Source organism: Pseudopipra pipra, chromosome 6 (genome assembly GCF_036250125.1).
Source record: "Pseudopipra pipra isolate bDixPip1 chromosome 6, bDixPip1.hap1, whole genome shotgun sequence".
Taxonomy (NCBI): Eukaryota; Metazoa; Chordata; class Aves; order Passeriformes; family Pipridae; genus Pseudopipra; species Pseudopipra pipra.
In genome coordinates this window covers 48,617,457-48,638,236 of record NC_087554.1, presented here as the reverse complement: position 1 = coordinate 48,638,236, position 20,780 = coordinate 48,617,457, and the positions used below count along the sequence as shown (strand labels likewise).

The 20,780-nt window shown below is 41.1% G+C and overlaps 1 protein-coding gene across 4 annotated transcripts in view; it reads left to right on the top strand.

The window, feature by feature from the left end:
* CCDC88C (coiled-coil domain containing 88C) overlaps nt 1-20,780 on the top strand; it is a 100,160-nt gene that overhangs the window by 27,620 nt on the left and 51,760 nt on the right. For all 4 annotated transcript variants that reach the window (XM_064658980.1, XM_064658979.1, XM_064658978.1 and 1 more), the window contains exon 4: nt 12,368-12,437. In XM_064658980.1, the coding sequence (XP_064515050.1) occupies nt 12,368-12,437 (70 nt within the window). The remainder of the gene's footprint in view (nt 1-12,367; nt 12,438-20,780) is intronic.

Here is a 20,780-nt window from a genome sequence, read left to right as displayed (position 1 = left end):
ATGCATAGTTATTTAACTGAGTTTTCTACATCAGAAGCTGGCCATTGCTGCTTAACTCTGCCTCAGCCATCTGCTAGGACTGTCGTGAAGGAGAACTCCTAAATTGAGGGCTGTGGTGTGAGGCCAGTGGGGGGAGCAAGAAGGGTAAAGCTCTGCTGAGTTAATTAATGTTAGCAGTTATGAGTTATCTGGAAGATTCACAGTAGATTACACAGATTGTATTAAGCAGGGTTAATCAGTCCTTTCAGATACTTAAAGGAGCACTGTTAAGAACTGGCAAGACTGAAAATTCTTCTTGAGAGTGTTTGGATGTGCAAGTATGCATATGTGTATAAATGCGTAGCCTGGATTACCATTGATAAGTAAATTTTGCCTAGCAGCTACACAGAATTGTGTTGACATAGAAAATCCAGGGGTCAGAAGCCTTTAAAACCTGTATAGTAGTATTTAGAAGGGATATTGGCTATTTCCTTTCTTGTAGAGGTGAGATTTGGCAGCTGCTGGAAGGGACTTTTTTCCTTTTATCTTTTTTTTTTTTTGGTCATAACTCTTATTGAATGTTAAATATTTCCCCTGCTGTGCAGTTGCAACAGTAAGGAGATCTTTGTTATCCTGTGATATTAACTGAACTGATAATACTTGATATCAAATATATTAACTGTGTTATTACTTGGTATTAAGTGTGATATTACCTGAATTGTAGACTCAGTATGGGTTTGTAGGTTTTCACTGTAAATTTTTAATGGCTTTCTCTTGCACGTGTGACATAGAATGTGGAAGGTGACTGGGATTTGTAAGTGTGTAGAGGATGAGTCTGTCATAAGGGTGAATTTGATGATAGTATATGTAAAATCTTAATGTACCACAGTACCTTGTGTTGTTATTTTCCATATTTGTTCAAAATGTTTGAAGTTTTCTACTGAACTGTTATAGCAACTATTTTTTGGTGTAAATTGTCAGACTCAAAAAAATGTGAATAATGGAATTTACCTGACCCTGAAAGACTAACCTTAAATTTTATCAAGTATATAACATGTAACAGTTTGTCTATATCACTTTTGCAGACTTTTCATTATTGTATGTTTAAGAATCCATCTCGTTGCTGTGTGGTGTGGGGTAAAACCCCTCATGCTCTTGCTGCTGAGTCATGGATATTCCAAATGCTTGAATGTGGGACAGTCTTGTGTATAGCAAATCTGATGGTGTTTCCAGAAGGATTTTACTTGTCCCAGGTTTGAGCAGGTATAGTAATCCCAGAGTAATGGTGGGGGAAATAACAGAAACATATACACGTAAATCCGTGTGCGTACATGCATTTCTTCTTAGAGTGCATTTCTGTTACTGTGTGATGCCCAGAAGGCAGGGGCAGCAAGTGAACTTGGCTGAGATGGGGATGGCACAGGATGGGGCCTAAGCCCCGGTGTCCCAGGGCACAGGATATCCTGGGGCTTCCCCAGGTCCCCTGCTGGATCCACTCACTTTGTGTGGGTGCTGAATGGTAAGCATCATGAAACACCATCCCTTTTTGTCCTAGTAGCTCCAGGCTGGCAATTTACAAAGGAATCAGGTGTCAGTGAGAGGCCTCCTTGGAAAGGGATTGAGCAGGAGGCTCCTCTGTCACCTCCTCTGTGGCAACAAGTTGGGAAAATCAGGGAGGCTGTTCCTGGCAGTTTGAGCTGGTAATTGGCTGTGGGTTACTGCCTGACCTGGCTTTGCCGAGGTGCAAATTATTGGCAGTAAACTCTCTGAAGTGTCAACTGCAAGTAAGTGTGTCTCCTCCCTATAGATAACTCCTCCCCCCTCCAAGGGGCAGTAACTCTCCAGGTAGAAAGGCTGTTTGCTATTGAAAACAAATGAGCATAGAAAATCCAGAAAGGAAGGATGAGAGGCCCAGAGGCTATTTTGAGGGCATGGCCCCCATCTCCTTTTCCTGCCCTCTCATTTTATTCACTAATAGTTTTTACCACTGCTATATTCTGTGGTCGTCTTTCTTTTTCTTTTTATTTTCTCTTCTATTGTGACTACAGCTCAGCACTAATGGTAAAACTGGTGATTGACACAGGAAACACTGGGAGTGTTTTCTTTCCCAAGGGTGCTTGGGTTACCTTGGAAAAGTCACATGAAATGTACTGCAGCTTCTCCACCTGTACAGTGCAAGAAGTGTTGACTGCCTTCAAAATTCCCTGCATGTTACCTGCCTGGGGCAATCTGCTGGCTGTAAAGAGAAATGCTGCTGTAGATTTGTGCAGGGAAGAACTATCTGGTCTGACTTAAAGCTTCTCCCTTTACCCACCCTAAGAAAAGATTTACAGACTGTTGTTACAGTGGCAGATTCCTGGCTGTGTGTTCGTTGAACTTGTCGATATTGGGTAAATTAGATGATAGTGATATATTGAAGTAATGAAGTTGGATACAAATTCTGTTTCAGAATAATTGGAAAGCTCATAACATTAATCTGCAATGATACCCTGTGGAGTTTTCTACGAGTGTTTGAGAGGGGCATGCTTGAACTGCAAGGACTTTCTCTGTGTTACTGGTATTTGAGATTTGAGTGCCTCTGGCAACAGGAGTTTTAGTGCCCGGTTGGTAACAGGAGTTTGCCTACAAGAGAGAGCTCCAGTGATGGGAAGGTCAGTTTGTTGCAGGAGAAAGCAGCTAACATAATCAGATGAGTAGCATGTATGAGCTCCTTTGATTTTGTTTTAACCTACTGACCTTATGAATAAAACCTTTCCTTCCCTGTACTTCCCCAACTACATAATTTGTCCTGTAGCATTGTACTGTCTGATCAGGCATCCTTGCAGGGCGGGATAGCCTCTCCCTGTACCCTCTCCTCTTCAGACCAGCTGAAAGCTTCTCTCTTCTGTAAATCCAGCATGGATTTTTGCACAGTTGTTTGCAAATGCCTCAAGGACCTCTCTTGCCCACGCTTGGTCCTCTGTTGCAGTTAGATAATAAGCCAATGGCATAGTGACTGCATGTGTGCCTTCTGAAACATTAATTTGCTTTCCAATACTAGGTTGCCTGTAAGCTACCCAAGCACAAGTTTTAGTCCTGTTGGAAACTCATGGTTAAAAATCTTTAAGCTTTTGGAAATTAATCTAATTTAAACTTAATTGATTTCCCCCCCTTCCCCCCTTCAGATTTATAAACATTAGGGGGGCAGGGAGAAAGTAAGGACAAGTGCTAACAGACCAGTTGCTCAGTTGTCTCGCTGGTGTTCCTCAAGCACTATCACAACCCTTTTCTTCACTAGGAGAAAAAATTGTCTTGCTGTTACTGTTTTCCCCACATTACAGACAAAGATTTTCATGCATTGCAAAGCAAGCAATGGTAACCAATAAAGTACATGTTTATCCCATAAAATTCCTGTTGGTCATCACCACCTCCATAACTGCCCATGTATTTACAGTTCCTTAGTTTCTAGGTGTCATTTCCTGTGTTTCTCCAGTACTATCCATTCGAGTTTCTCTAATTGGTTTACCATTGTAATGTGAATTAAATCTTTTTTATTCAGGGAGTGTTATCCTAGAAAGACTGAACACATTTGTGCTTGTTTCTAGGTATTTAACTACCTTATATTTGAGCAACTCTGAGGATGTTTGGATGTAGTGAAGGTGAAGCATGGTACCTTTTGCTAACGAGAAGTACTTTTCCCTGTGAGCTGACTCCAAGGCAGTCAGGAGGGCTGGGACAGTAAGATGTTACTCAGCATTAGTAAGAGTAGCAGAGTAAAGCAGCTTGTTTCTTTTGGGGACTGAGAGATAAATTGAAAGTTTTTAGTGAGTTCCTGCTTTGAACAGGGCATGAGTATCAGATTGTTAACAGCAAACCTAAATGTTTGTTTTACTTCTTTTACCCTTAATCATTGATGAAATTTGACTCATAAATTGGCATTAAACTTGATTGCAATCTGTTAGGCCTTCTGTTAGCTACTAAAATATTTTTCATAACAAGGAATATCTTAGAAATCCTGAAAATATCCTGGGTTTGTGTGTCCCCTCCCTGCTTTATTAAATTTTTTTTTTCTAGTTTAACTGATTTTTTTCCGTATTTTAACTTTGCCTTTGATTTGGCTTTTCAATATTTGTACTAGAGAACCTCAGAATGATTCCTGTCACACATGCCCCTGTGCCCTCCTAGGACTAACTATTTTACAGAGTTTTCCCCAAGAAAATGACCATTCTATTTAAAGCAACATTTATAGTAATACATTACTTGATACTGTCAAAAGTGCAAAATATGTACATTTATATTACCTTATTATTCATCTTTAGAAAAGCAGTATTGCTGTGATGTGTAATGAGTATTCCTACATCTTCCCCTCTCCAACTCCTTTGTTCCTGTACTTTTGGCTGCTGCTTTTTCAGGCATTGCTTTACGATTGTCACTCAAGGGCTGCTTCTTTGGAGTTCTGGCAGTTTTTCAGGGCCTGGAATTCTGTTGCAGTGTCAAAGTTGCAATGCAGATCTGTAGTTTTGAACCTCTAAGTAAGCCCCATAACTGCCATACTCTTACCTCAGGTTAATTAATATTGCTCTTCATGCTAGTATAGAAACTGTGTTAACAAATTCATTGTGTTTTATGTGAACTGGTGTCATGTGCCCAGTTAGGTGTTTACTGTGTGTGTTCTATATAAACCTGCCAAGTTTTAGAAATACTTGGAGAAATAGGAGAAATGGCAGAAAACAGGTCTTATACATAGTCTTCCTTAGAGAAGCTTTTATTGGGTTGGTCTTCGTTTCTTCATGTCAAGCTGTATTTTGATATTGTAAATTTTTTCACTCCAGTGGTCAAAGGCAGTGGAGCAGAGTTTGCACCTTGGAGCTCTGCATGGTTAATCCATTTTGGTATCAGGCTTCAGTGTTAAGCTGAAATAGAGTTCCTCAGTTTTAGGGTTTGATGTGTTTTTTTCTTTTACTTTATTATCCTAGCAAAATATGCTCATTTTATGGGGAAAACTGACTTCCTTTTAAAACGAGTGAGTGTACTTGATGCTGAATTTCAGAGAATTCAGTAGTGCTTTAAGTCTGTTCTGATGGCCTGTGGTGTTTTTTTACTGTGTGTTAAGGTAAATTATTATGATCCTTAGAGACCACCATAGATTAGCTGGAAGTGTGTTCAACAGATGGATTGCATTTTAGCTGGTTATATTTGTAATGTCAAGTGACAGGCCTTTAGCACAGCACGCTTCATTTCCCTGTTACTGCATAAACCACCCCAGGACAAATATAATATGAAATAAAATAGAAGTTGAGAGTAATTTGTCTGGATCCTATTATAAACATGTGTAGTCACTTGTACATGATTTGAAGAGAGAAGTTGAGGATAAATCAATAGGCTTTTTATTTGCAGCAAAAGTAGGTAAATTAGTCAGAGGTGCTGCTGGCAATAAAAGCAGGAGAACACAGTGCTCCACAATTGGATTTTCTCCTCTCTAGGTCAAATCAATATTGCCACTAGGCACAACCACAGAGCTGTATGTTTTATTAACATAAGTGATTCATCGTAGACTTAGTGAAACTAGGATAAAAAAAAAGCTACTGCTATACAGCCATTGAACATTTCATTTCATAGTTCAGAAGTAAATGTATGCTTTTGTATTTAGTTTGATTAAAAAATAAAATTTCTTTCCAACTGATGTGTCAGCTTCTCCATTATTTATTCCACTGGGCTAGAAGTAAAACTATTTGTGTTCTAGAAGGCTTTTTACATATATAAAAGTACCTTTATTTAGATACATATAGAATATTTATGTGATGTAAACAGTGTGCCTTGTGAACAATTTCATCTTAAAGTAAATGTGTTTATCAGGACTTGCCTTGCTTGCCATGCCCTGTGATGTGTGGAGTGATTTAGTTCTGTCCAGCCTGGAGGAGTTGATTTAACCAGTTCATAAAGCAGCAAGAGTGCACACAATGGATCATATTATAACCACGGAATCCTATTTTCATTTCCTTCCTCCATTGCTTGTTACTATTTTTTCATCAGCCTGCTGATGCCTTGGGTATATATGACAAGCTCTTTGTTCCAGGGATGTCTCACTATGTGTTTGTATAGCTCCAGCGGATGAGGTTTTGCTCCTGGCTGGGACCTCTGCACTACTCTAATACAAATAACAAAACCTGAGCCATAACAATGAATTGGGTGGATGATTGTGGTTGTGCCTGGGTCCTTCTAGTTAATTTTTTTTTTGTATGATCCTCTGTTATGTGCCATCCAAGTTTCATTTGTGTATTTTTTTTCCTCATAAAACCTGACTTTACGTAGTGTACGTTTCTGTCATTTAGAGGGTTATCTGCACCCTGCACAGGCTGAGCATGGTTAAGACTAGGTATGATTCCTTCACATCCCCTCCCACTGAGATTCCAGTCTACGATTGTCAGAACTGATTATTTTCAGCAGATGAGGCAACAGTTATTTTACTGGCTTTTAGGTTTCCACTTGAAGGGTCTTTAGAAGTGTGCTTTGTAATTTGCTGGTTTTCAGAAGACAAAAAATAATCCCTTTAAAGACAGCTAATCCTGCAGTTGGTCACATAACGAGTACAATTGTTACAGAGATGAGTGAAGTTCTTAATCAAATTTTGTCATGTATATAATGTGTTGGCAGGGAAACAGTGAGTACTGAGTCACACACATAGTGTCATCAGGCGTGCTTGCATGGTAAGATGTACATGGAAAACATGTCAACAGAAGATCTGTTTGTGTTTCACTTTCTTGTCATTCCCCTGCAACAACTTGTTTCATCTTGTCTAATCTTTTGTGAGACCCTGTCCTATAGTTCACAGATTCTTGCTCTGAGTTATTTCTCTGACAGCATTAATAACTCCTCAGATAATTATAGTAAAACCCCCAACCTTTACAAAGTTTATATTTATTGGAAGACAAATATATTTTTCTTTTAAAATGGAACCTCCTTGTATGCTGCAAAATAGCTTGTTTTCATTATTATATTAATACAAAACTGGAAACCTTGAAAAAAAGCATATTTAAAAAACAACCCTTGTGTCTTATTTTAAAGCTTTTTCATTAGCCTGAGTGTTTGCTCTTCCTTAGAGTTCTGATTCCAGAAAACCTTGTATTCAGTTGTCCCTTGGACTTGGAGTGCTCCTTGTCTGGGAAATGCAGCTCCAGCCTGTCTTTGTGGTAGCATCCAAAGGGACCTTAAGATGTGTAGGGGCAAAACTGTCACCCCATCCTGCTGCTGGGAGGCTGTGGACTGGTGCAGATGGCCACTGATTCCTGCTGAGACCTTATCTAAGCATTCAGTGTCTCACCAAATGTTTGCAAGGATGTTTGTGAGATCAGATCCATATTGAGGTTATCAGGAATAAGATGATGGCTGAGCTGCACAGATAGGACTCTGCTGAACTTTTCCTGCTCCCTTAGCCTGAGATGCAGCTAAACCTGGCTGGGTACTGTTTGCTTTTGCTGATATAAATAAAGCTGATGATGGTTTTTCCTCATGGGCATTTTAAGTAGGAAAGCACCATTTGGCTTCCAGTCAGCTGGGCAATTAGCATTTTATAGCTAAGCAATATACTTAAATGGAATTGCTTGGCTTGAGCATTGAATTACAATGACTGGTAGACTGCCTCTCCCCTTACATAATTTATTTAGTACTCTTGTTTAGGATTCAGGCAGAGGTTAATTTAATTCTGCATGAGAAGCTAGTACTTACTCAACTTTAATGCTGTGCTGTATGGCAGCGCAGGGAGAGGTTTTTGTGTAAAGCTTGTATTTGCCTGGTCTCTCAGCCATGGAAGGGACAATTTTACCTACTCCTTTCCCTAGCAACATGTACTTTGCAAGAGCTGTTGACACACATAAATGACACTAAAAAAATGCATCCAAGAATAATACCTGAAGACCATTTTATTCCATGCTATTGCACACGTGTTTTTAAGAAGCAAATGTGCATTGAAGTATAGTATGGACAAGGGGACTTTGTTCCTACAAAATTACAAGGGGCCCACTTACCCTGTCACAGGTAAATAAAACGTTAATATGTGACCATGGTGACTTGAGAGGGAGAGCTTCCACTGGATCTCTTCTGACGATCTGAGGCAAAGAGCGAACGTCCGGTGTGTGTGATCTTGGAGGGATAAAAAGAGGAGATAAAATGTGCCTCAGCACTCCAGAATGATTAGAAACTTTCAGATGGAGGGAATGAATATGTTTGTTCATGCTTTTAATAAGCCTAAGTGCTTAACTCTGTACTTAGAATTTTGTCCTGAATCTTGTATGTCTTGATTTTTCCTAAAGCCCTTGACTACTAGAATCTTTGTGGGGGAATTTTTGTCTTAAGCTTCTTTCTTTAAAAAGTGATTGCAAAGAGCTTGCAAATGTGAAGCAACTGCACAGCAAGAGCTTAGACACCAGAAGGCTGCTAATGAGAACACAGCATTTATTTATTTATATTTCTCCTAGTGATTTCTGGGTAACTTAATGATGTTTCTGAATCCTTGGTGTACCAGTCCTGGAGTGCCTAGTAGCTTTCAGCAAAACTTACCTTTGGCTTAGGTGGTATCCTTGTTGTTTGGGTCTGCCCATTGTCCCAGCCAACTTCAGGCTCCATGTCTCTGGGGGGCAAGCGCAGCAGAGGGAGTGATCCAGGTTGAACACCCAGTGTGACCTTCACTTGAAAAGCCCTCCCTGTCAATGTGGGGTCACGTAACTGCTTGCTGAAACTCTTGTGGGCTTCATTTACTGAGTTTGGGGTCTGGTGCAAATAGTGTAAAACTTGGCTGCTGATCTTTATATTTCATGATAGTGGTGTTGATGTGCTGTGTAGAAGTGTCTGTTCTTGAAACAATCACTGCTGTCAAAAGATTTTTCACAAATCTCTTCAAGCTTAAAATATCCTGATCTTTGGCAGAGGAGCATTTCACAAACCTATGGACACTGCACTAAGGCCTGATGGGGGTTTGTTTTGATTCCTTAAATAATGCTTCTGATACCAATATTATTTTTTTCATGGAAATCTCATTAGCAACAAAAAAATAAATAGAAAAGGCAAACTGTAGTCTGAGGGAGGTACTTGGTGACTTGCAGTAGCTGGCTTCTGAATTGGTTAATGGTCTAGCTGTAAAGCTGGCAACTCAGACCCTAGTGGTTCTAATAATCTGAGAAATTGTAACCATATGTTGTTGCTGTAACCTTTACTGTTTGAACCGAGCTTTAGTTATGCTGTAAAAATGATTAAAAGGTTTCTCACAGGAGAAATTAGATTTTTTGCTTGTACAGTTGCTCTCCAGGGTACTCAGGGTTGTGGTGAGCTATTTAAAATGTTTGAAACCCCTGGTTTGCTCTCCAGCAGCTCCTGCCTGGATGTGTTGCCCCCAGCCATGCTGGTCGCCTGAGGCAGAAGGACACGTGCACACCATCTCTGCCTCTGCTGCCGTGTCTCACTGCTATGTTTGAATTTGAGCATAACAGCAGCCTTTTATATAATGCAATAACGTAACTTGCTGTCCCTGGGGGGAAATGTTGCATTTTATCTACCATTTCTTTTACTGGCTGGGCTTCAGTGGTGTGTCCAGTTTAACCCCATGTCCAGTGTAGCTGCACCCTGGGAGATGGTCAGGTCTGTGGAGCTGTTTGGTCCTCAGTGGCAGTTCACAGGCTGGAAAAGCACAGTTCCCTGCCTGAAGCCTAAGTTTGACTTTATAGGGTCTTCAGGGAGGAGTGGTAAGATGTGAGGGGAGCCAAGAAGCCAGGCTGAGGCACAGTGTTTTACTTGTCAACCTGTGTTATTGCTGCTTCAGAGAAGGAAAACAAGAAAATGTTGATAAGTGATAAAAGTTGAAGAATTCCTGATTTGCTCCTGGGAGAAGGGGGGACATTAGTTGTATTTCTAGATGTGGGATTTTAAGCAATGGATTTGAGATATGGACTCATTATCACAGCTCCTGAGTCAGTCACTGGGTGTCTGCTGAGCCTCACTAACTTTCTGTGGTTTCAGCCCAGACAAAATCTGAGCTGAATTCATCCATGTATGAGCTTTCCCTTAACACATTTTTATCTCACACTTGCAGCTGTGTGAGTGGCACATTGGTTCACAGAGGATAGTTTGTTAAACTGAAGTAACTCTGTTTCTTTGACTCTCTTTCCTTAACTTGAAAAAGCAGGGCAGTGACATTGACCTTCCTTTAGAAAGTGCTGAGATCTGCCAGTGAGCTGCACTGCATAACAGCCAGGTATTATCATTACAAGGACTAATCTGAAGGTGAAGGCTTTTAGAACAATATAGTTATCTGTTTAAATATTTTATTTTAAATATAAAAAGGTCAGAGTATCATCTCTTGAAACAGTTTAATCTTTCAATCTGAATTAACAAATCATTCTTCCAGGCTTGGGGCTGGTTCAGCTTTTATTCAGTGACTGTCAGATTCTTGCCAGAAAATACTGAGCTCAAGCAGTTTTGCGGGCATTCAGTCATGGTTATGTTGGATTGTGTACTCAAATAATTTTGCAGAAGGAGCTCATGGGAATGTTAACATCATAAAGGTTAGCTGTAATGTCTTTTGTGTCTGCCAGTTAAATAGCTAGTGATCTGATGATTACACAAAGACAACGCAAATTCCTTATGCATTCCTGCCTCAGTGCTGCTCCACATGCTGGGTGACTGGAAGCACAATTCTTTCTTTTTTTTTTTTTGCCATGGAAATTGCTGGTTAAAGCTCAATACTTCAGTATATGCAAAGTCTGATTTTCTTTGTTTAAAGCCTCAGTGCCATGCTGTATTGTCATAGCACATATTACAGTCAAGCCATGTGCCATTACATCCAATAGTTTTTGCACCTGTTGCAGTAACAGATGCAAACAAACTTTATTTAAGGCATCTCAAATGCCCAAAATATAAAATCCATTTGGCTAATGAGTCAGTAAATGTTTGGTCTGCATTAGCCAAACTTCACATTACATAAAGGTTTGTAGAGCCTTTTTTTCTTAACAGCACAGAAAGCCCTGTGACACAGGTATTTCTCCTTTACCCAAAAGATGAACTGTGGAGGAGTATGTTTTGATATGGATCAGAGGAAAAAAATGAAATGTGTTAGGTCCAAAACATTTTTTTTTTTTTAGAATATCCACTCTGAGTGCTTATCAAGTGCTGCAGGCTTTCTGGATTGTTTCCTCTTTCAATCAGGCCTAATTTTCTTCCTGTGGTATAACTTTGAAAGCAGAGAAATAACAATGGGTAGCTTGGAGAGGAAGTGTTTGGGTGAATGGGTGATTGTTTCAGGAAGTGTGTTTCTGTGCTGGGCTGTGGTGCTTTTTCCCCTGGCTGTGAATGCTCTGCAAGTATCAATGCATGTGCCCTTCCAGTGGCCTAGGGGTAGATTGGGAAGTGGAGACAAGCCGGGAAAAGGCACCTGCCAAACATTTGGTAGAGTTGTATCTGTGAACCTTTGTTTCCTGAATCCCAGCACAGCGTTTCATTCACACAGCCATTTTACTCCCAGGCTTCTTATGTGAAATAAATACTTGCCTGCAAAATGTTTTATTCAGATCATCACAGATGAGTGCTGGTAACTGCAGGTCAAAGCTAACAACTGTACTCCTGTGCTCTGTGTGTTTCTGGGGTACATGGCTGATCATATTACTGTGCAGAGTCCCCAGGGTATTTATTTCTCCAGCTTTAAGCATTTTGCCTGCACTAGGGCTTGTAGACTTTCTTCTCCCTTAAGCCATTCTGTCACTTCAGAGCTTCTTCAGGCAGCTGCCATTTAAATGTTGAACCTGATGCACCTCCCTTCTGTCACCTCCTCCAAAATAAAATTACCTTTAAATGAGGTTCATGACCTACTTAAATCTGTTTTACTCCCCATTAAAAACAATGCAAACAAATCTAGAACTTTATATCCAGTGCCAGAGTTTTTCCTTCGCACCCACTTCCCCAGCCCATCATTAAATTCTCAGACCTATGAAATAATTTGACCAATTATTTGAGTTACTCAAACTTCACAGAATGGCTTAGGTACCTTTGAAGAAGCTGCATTTATATGCCCTGAAACATGACATCAGCTGTATGTTACACATCAGATGGATGCAGGTCATACCTGGGGTAAAGGCATGAATGATTGCTGTGCTTGGCATGGTCATGCATTTATTCTGATTAGTGCCATGGGACCCTTTAAGTTCTATATTAGCTGTAGTTAAAAGAGGTGATTAGTGTATGTTAGCTGTGCAGCTTGATGCTATCTTCAAATAAGGATTTCTCTCTCAAGTGGGGCTTCCTCTCATGACCTCTGACCTGCCAGTATGTTAAAAGCTTTGTAATTGATGGAGCTTTGTATTCTTTGTGGTGTGATTGATTTGGATTCCTTCACGCTGAACTCTGCCTGTTGTTCTCTTTTGTTTAGGAGGTCCTGCAGCAGCTGATTGTGATGAATTTACCAAATGTTTTAATGATTGGCAAAGATCCTCTTTCTGGTGAGTAGTTTGAGGTTCTTCATCCCTCTCCTCTGTAATACTAAATAAAATCTGTTTTGTTTTCTAAAGAGTTCTGTAATGCTATTCTAGTTTAGGTTGGAAAACACCTTTAAGAGTCCAACCCTTAACCCAGCACTGCCAAGTCCACCATTAAACCATGTCCCTAAGCACCACATCTCTGTCTTTTAAATACTTCTAGGGATGGTGACTCAACCCTTTCCCTGGGCAGCCTGTTTCAACCTTTTAGTGAAGAAACTTTTTCTGATATCCAAAAAAATATTCCTAAACCTGCCCTGGTGCAACTTGAGGCTATTTCCTGATGACCTATTGCTTGTTATTTGGGAGAAAAGACCAACCCCCACCTCACTACAACCTCCTTTCAGGTAGTTGCAGAGAACAATAAAGTTCCTAGAGCTTCCTTTTGTCTAGGCTAAATGACCCCAGCTCCTCAGCTGCTTCTCATAAGACTTACTCTCCAGACCCTTCACCAGCTCTACTGCCCTTCTCTACACATGCTCCAGCACCTCAATGTCTTTCTTGAATTGAGGGGCCCAGAACTGGAGACCAGGTTCAAGGTGTGGCCTCACCAGGTCAAGCACAGGGGGACAATCACTGCCCTGGTCCTGCTGGCCACGCTATTTCTGGTACAGGCCAGGATGCCATTGGCCTTCTTGGCCACCCGGGCACACTGCTGCCGGCTGTTGAACAGCACTCCCAGGTCCTTTTCCTCTGGTCTGTTTTCCAGCTGCTCTGCCCCCAGCCTGTAGCGTTACAGAGGGTTATTGTGACCCAAGGGCAGGACCTTTACTGCTTTGAACCTCACACAGCTGGCTGCAACCCATTGATCCTGCCGGTGCAGATCCCCAGGCAGAGCATTCTGACCCTCCAGCAGATCAACACTCCTGCCCAACTTGGTGTCATCCTCAAATTTACTGAGGGTGCCTTTGGTCCCCCCGTGTCCAGATCATTGACAAAGATATTAAACAGGGCTGGCCTCAACACTGAGCCCTGAGGAACTCTACTTCTGACCGGCCACTAGCTGAATTTAACTCCATTTGCCACCACTGTTTGGGCTGAGACTTGCTCTTAAGGAACTCTGGCAACCAAGTCTCCTAAACGGGCCATACTACAAAGATGCTTTTCAATAAACTATATGTATTTGTAGGCAAACTAGAAATATTTGAGCACCTCTGAATCTCACAACTTTGTCTCTAGAATGTAACACTGATATATTTATATACCTGTACATATAAATATATATGATGCATGTATATTTGCATGTCATACACATACATGTGTGATAAATGAGTGAGTTCTTGCCAAAGCCAGAATAGCAATAGTTGGTTGGAAGTTTTCTCTTCAGCCCCTGCTGCAATTTGCATGAGGAGCAGCTGAGGGCACTTGGTCTGTTCAGCCTGGAGGAGACTGAGGGAAGACCTCACTGCAGTTACAACTTTCTCGTGAGGGGAAGAGGAGGGGCAGGCACTGATCTCTTCTCTGTGGTGACCAGTGACAGGACCTGAGGGAATGGCCTGAAGTTCTTTCAGGGGAGGTTTAGGTTGGATATTAGGAAAAGGTTCTTCACTCAGACAGTGGTTGGGAACAGGCTCTCCAGGGAAGTGGTGACATCACCAGGCTTGACAGAGTTCAAGAAGCATTTGGATGATACTCTCAGGCACATGGTGTGGCTTTTGGAGATGGTCCTGTGCAGGGCCAGGAGTTGGACTCGGTGATCCTTGTGGGTCCCTTCCAGCTCAGCATATTCTGTGATTCTGTGCAGTGGCCCAGGAGGCAGTGTGCCATAGGACAATCATGTGCTGTCTTTGAGGTTTTCTGTCCTATGTGCCTGTATAATGAGTTTAGTTCTGGCAATATGTGCACACCCAGAGTCTTGCAGAATTGCCATAAGGTGTGAAGTAACTGTTGCAAATGAAATGTGGGAGGATGGAGAGAAAAATACATATATGAAAATACAGGAAAAAGCTTGAAAGAGAATGGACAAAGAGAAAAACATTTGACTGGGCACGTCATCTAGACAATACTCGTGTCATGAGGTATCACATCAAAAGTAAGGTGGAAGCCCACGAGCTCATTTTTGGAGTCCAGTGTGTTCGGTGAGACAAAATGAAAGCTGTTTAGCCTGAAAATGAAGTTGACTTCTTTGAACTACATTTTTGAAATGAAACGTTTTGTCGTTGGTTTGGTTTTTTTGCATGTCCATGGTATCTCTGCCTTAGCCTTATGCTAGTGCAAAGAACAATGTATTTGGTTTTACCAAAGAAGGTAAACTTGAATGAACGCTGTCAGCAGTGATGGGGAATGACATGGTAATCAGCATATCCAGAACAAGCAAATGGCAAAAGCCTTGGCAGAAGATTTTATTTTGCTGCTTTTAGCAGCAGTAGAGTGCATATGTACAAAAAAGGATTTGTCAGAAAAGAATACTAGCAGATGCTAGATCACTGAAACTCATAGTCTTGGCACTTCTGTATTAAAATTGAGCTGAGAGTAAGGAATCTGCTTCTTCAGCAAGCAGATTTAAGTCCACAAGTCTTAATTCTGCTGTACAGGCTGCAGTTATGGGCAAAGAATGTCAAAATACAAGAGCTGTTGCTTTTCTTGGTCATATGGGCAGTGGGCTGCAAGCATCAAGAATGCTACTGAATAGAAATGTCTGGGCCAACACAGCAGTATCTCTGCTGGCTAAGTGTCAATGGAAAAGCCTGGCTGGTTGTCACAGCCATTCCTGAGCGACAGCTGGCAGGACACTTACAATGTGGTAACTACAGTTTTGGTTCCTGGGAAAGCTGCACACTCGAAAGCTGTCCTGTATTTAGCTATAATTTCCAATCGTTGTCCTACTGGTTTTTGTCAGCACTTTAGATCTCTTTCTTTGAAGAAAGCACCTGTGTCTTTCATAGGAAAGGTGGTGATCATGCATATGTTCTGGTGTTCTAACTCCTTTAATTATAACCAGAAAATTTGCTTCTCTTTCTGACATCTTTTAAAATGTGGTGGCTTGGGCTTTTTTGTTTATGCTCTCTTTTTTTTTTTCTTAATGTCTTTTAAAATTTATTTTCTTCATTGCTGAGTTTAGGATTGGCATTATTCAGAACTTGGGAAAAAAGGATAAAGAATGCAAAAATGTAACATCTGGATGTCTAAAATTGATGGGGTATGTGTGTATAAAAATACTAATTTTGCCATATTATATAATGATTTTTGAGAACCAGTTCCCAGCTTAGATGCTACAGAGGAAGGTGGTGAGCAGAGAGAGACATGAGATGTGTTTGCTTTAAAGAATCTATTCATGGAGGAGAGTGTCTGAGGGACAGGATTTCAAGAGGAGCTCACCTTAATCATACCCTTAGGTAGATGATCACTGGTAAGATGTGCTGAAGAAATGGTTACAGAAGTGGAGAACTAGAACTTCCTTCAGGAAGAAAAATCTGTCTAAGGGCTGATAGGAAGCTCAGAAAGAGGAAATAAGGAAGCTCAGAAAGAGGAAATAAGGAGGAGAAGGCTGAGGAGAAGTTAGTAAAACCAATAGAAAAAGCTGAATGAAGGAATAAGCTGTGATGAGCAATGCAAGTGAATGATGACCAGGTGATGATGTCTTTGCTACTGTCTTGCAGAGGGGAGTCAGAGAAAGGCAGGAGCACTTGGGAGGGGAAAACCAAGTAAAATAAAGATATTTTCTCTCTGTCAGTGAGAGAGCTAAAGAAGGGCTGCAGATTATGTGGAGATGTGAGGACGAAGTAGTTATCAGCATGGGAAACAGTGCTTCTGGAATGAATACAGGGAAGCCCCAAGGAAAGCTGACAGAGAAGTGAGGAGGCTGGGAATGACAGCAGTGTGGGGAGAAGAGATGATTGAGACAATTACTTGTGGGAGGGCTTAAAAGCAACAAGAATGGTAGAGAGGAAACCTTTTTCTCTGTCAGAAGGACAGAGACTGAGAAGGAAGGAGGGTCCTGGAGAGGACAGCTGCAAAGACAATGCTGGGCAGTGGGGGAGCAGTAGCAGCTGGAGACTGAGGTGCAGGTAGTCTGCAGGGCTGGGCTGGAGAGGCAGTGATGAAATCCCAGTTTGATTTGATGAAATCTCCCTCCTGTAGGTAAGTTACCTGAATAAAAGGTCCTTCTTGATCAGAGGAAGAAAAATCAATCCCATTATCACATTCCTGGAACAAATCCAGTGTTGCTTTGTACTGCTTGAGCTGGGAAGGCTCCTAATGACTGTATTAACTCCATGGGTCCAAGACCAGAGAGCTGTTAGATCATTCAATCTGATTCACTGTGTACAATTTCAGTGGTTTATTCCTTGTAACAAGCTACATGATATTTTGCTATGCAAGTTCTTCAGAGCTGTCTGTTCACCAGTGCTATCTGCAAATTTTATGTTTTCCTTCTAAAACACAGCCCAAAGTGCTGTGCACGCATTAAATTATAAACTGAACAGCTCTTAGGCTGTGAATGCTGTTCTTGCTACTTAGCTTCCATTTGGCACTCATCAGTTGGGACTATGGAGGGCTTCTGCAGCTCTGCTTTAAACATGAGATTATTGGAAAAACAGAGCTGCCACCACTAAAAAAGCAGTTGGGCTTTTGCATAGGAAAAGCCACATGTCTGCTGGGTTTAGAAGCTTTACTTGGTTTCATGTACTCTCAATAGTTTTGTTCCAGGCCATGGGCAGTTTTGCCTACTTCAGTTCATTTGGCCAAAATAGCAAAAACATTTGTAAGAAGATGGCTGCTTTACTGTTTCTTAGAATATAGGGAGCTGAAAATAAACTTCAAAGTTTAATTAAAGGATTTAGAAAATTTTCCCAAGAATTTGACTTGCAGAACAATACAGCTAATGTTACAGGATTTGTTCTCTTTGCTGCACTGTATGGTAGACAGCTACTACCATTAAGTTTCCTCTTTGTCTTTGTCTTTTTTTTTTTTTTTGTTGAACAGATATTTCAATTCATTACTGCACCACAAATTCCCCTGTGCTCAATAAGAGAATCATTCAACCTATTCATCATCTATGACATTGCTGTAATCACCTTTTCATATTACCTCTGGTTTTAGTGTGCCTTATAAATGGCCACCCATTCATGTGGCCACACAGAGAATATCAGTTTACAGTACTGGTCACGAACCTCTATTTAGATGCATTATTTAATTTCCTAGTTTCTAGACATCCTTAGTTTAACACTGCTAGTGAGCGTGCTTGGAAATTGTTGGCAATTAATCTTTTGAAACAGTCATAATTATTGTGGGGGGGATTTTAACATTTTTTTGTTAAAATGAGGTTTTACTTGCCTGAAGTAGGCTCATTTCTGCCTCTTCAAAAAGCTTTGCTAGTTAGATACACTTTTCAAATTACACGTTCAGTTTGAGAATGAGAGAGCCCAAGTCCCTGCTAACAAGTGTCTGTAGAAGCTGTTTTCCATTAAAATTGTAAAAGATGTCTGCTCTCACTGGGATATTTTTCATGTCTGGTTTCCTTCCTTACTTTGTTTCACAGTCCTCCAGAGGCAGAAAGGTCCATGAAATATAAAGTTAATAACAGAACACTGCCTCAATAGTGTAAATTTAACATTCAAGCTTTTCTCACTCAGGATGTTGCTACAGTTGGGAAAAATGGCACCCGTGTGTTTCACCCCTTCTCACCTTCCCCACACACCCACCAGTTGCTCCGTGTAGCACTACCTGTGCTGGCACTCCCTCTCCTGCGCTGGAGTAACATCAGAGAAAATATGGAGAAAGAGACAGCAAAAGCTTAAGATTGCACATGCTTGGACCCTCTCATTCCCACTTCCTCTGACATTTTTCCAACCCCCTCTCATTTTTTGCATTGTCTGTGTTCTCTCTGTACCTTGATCTTCTTTTTTGTTGTTGTTGTGTCTCCTAATCCGTCTGCCTGCCTTCGCCCTGAGTCCTGCCATCTGTTTCCCACTCTCCACCCCCTGTGAGAGCGGAGGGGTCTCCTGGCTCTGGCACAGGGAGGTTCCCAGGATGCACAGGTGGTGCCCGGGCTTTCCCTCCCTTTATTTTCCAGAAAACCTGCTGGTCCTCTCTCGTGGTCGGGAGCAGATGGGCTTTCTGCAAATCCCCCAGGTGGCTGGCTCCCTTGAAGGCACAAACACGACTTGAGAGCAACTGCCCTGGAATTTAAAAAAAAAAAAACGTAAAAGAAAAGCGTTTGTTTTTCAGTTAGCACCTTTCTCTTTAAGTGCTAGTTTGAATCCTGTTCAGTCAGCTTGTGGGTACCTTTGCCAGGAACTGCCTCAGATCAAAATGTTTGCATCCTAGGTCATAAGAGGACACTGTCTTGGTAAGATCAACTAATAAGCCTGAGTAAACCCAGCAGACTTTCTTTCCAGGTGTCTGGGAAGGACTTGTGTCATCCCAATGAGCCATCATAGAGGAGTGGGCACATTCCTGTTTATGCAGGTGCACAAGGAACTTTACCATCTTATTAAATTAGCACGAGTCAACCTTTTTGAAAAACACCACAGAATCATTCACTGTTTAGGAGGCACAACAGAATCGAGGATAAAGATCCTGCCTGCGTTGCAGGATAGATGCAGGATAGATGCATTGTTCTGAGTATAGAATTCAGCTGCTGCACTGTGTAATAATCCTTCAAGTGCTTCTGACTTACTTAGTCACCTTGGGCACTCCACTTAAGTGTGTGGTATCTCAGCTCTCCTGTGGGTGAGATGAAAGGGAAGAGGGATAATTAATCCATTCCTGGGTTGTTCTGAGGTTTAATTGAAAACTCTCTCCAAAGCACTTTAGATTGGTAGAGAGGTTTTTTCATACTCATACCCTATTTCTTCTAAAAGTCTCCTGTCAATGTTGTTAATCTACAAGGCTTTAAAATGTTACTCAAACCTATCTTGAGTATGAGTGATCTGGAAGTGCCTTAATGTCAACAAGCTGTCTCCTCCTCATGGGAAACAACTTCTGAATGAAAGCCTAAGAAATTGAACTCTTTAAAACTCATACATGATCTTCTGAAACACTTGTGTAGCTGGTAGATCTGCTAAGTGGACCTTTCAACTTTAGAAGTGTTTCTAGTGGGTAGTACAATCTCATTTTCATTACATGTCTGCAAGCATAAAATAATTTATTGAAAAAGAAACCTTGGAAAAATACTGACAGCTAAATTTTCAGTGCAAGCTGCCAGTGGGGAGAGCAGACTGCCAAATGTTATGTTTAAAACAGTAACAAACTAATAATCTCATGATTACCTTGAGTCTTAATTTCTCACTTCTTTCTGTAAACTATAGCTTGTCCTTCCCTGCCATAGGTTGCCATGTCTGTCTCAGCTTCTCTTCCTCATGGGAGGACTGGAGTGGGGGGTAAGGTCTCAAAGTGCTATTTGCAGGCAAGGTCAGTCCCTGTTGGGAGACCAGGGTTGACCTTGGTTAAGTTACTTTGCAGTAATAGCTGAAGGTGTTTGACCTCACAGGGGTCATGCAACATCACCTATGCCCATCTGTTATCTAGAGAATGGGAGAGAATAGCAAAGCTTTTGGTGCAGGGAGGTAGGTTTGAATGGCTTGAGTAGCTCACATACCTTTAGGATGGTATAGACGCTGTCACTGTTGGGAAGTATTCGTGGTGTTTCCTAAAATGAGTGATTTCAAGCCACTAGGCTCACTCTGAGGAGAGTTGTGATGCCGCGATGCATGAATTGGAATTTATGGTCAACAGATGAAGGTGGCCAGAGCACACAAGGGTTATCACTTGTCTGGTATGATCCAGAGCAGCAGCCTGGTGGCTACTCCTTCAGTCTCTAATGGAGATGTTCTGCCCTGAGTAAGTTTGGGAGACATACTCAAGTCACTAGCTCTCCATAACTTAATAACTTGCTCTTGTGTCCCACAGGCAGGCTCTGCATTTAATACCTGGTCTGGATCTGCTTTGAAGCTGATGTAGAATGAAACCCAATGCTGAAACTCTAGTGAGAATTTAGTTTCTTGAAAATATACCTTCTGACCAAAGTAATTGTTCCTAGTAGTGCCCTCAAAGGAACTGTTCATGAAGTAACAGATTTTTTTTTTTACTGTTGCTGAAGGGGCTTTTTTTTTGTTGCTGTCTATGCTTCCGATCATGATACTGAGATTCATACAGAACAATCAGACTTTCACAGACTGAAATGTAATTTGTATATTAAATTGTAACTTTTCAGGAAAGAGCAAGCCTTGTATGCTGCTAGATACAGGGAGAAAAGTAAGAATGATTGTGCATCTTTCAAAACCAGTTTTTAAATATTCCGCAGGGAAATAAGCTATATTGTATATACAGGGTGAAGTCTGAACTAACATGTTTTAAATATGGCTG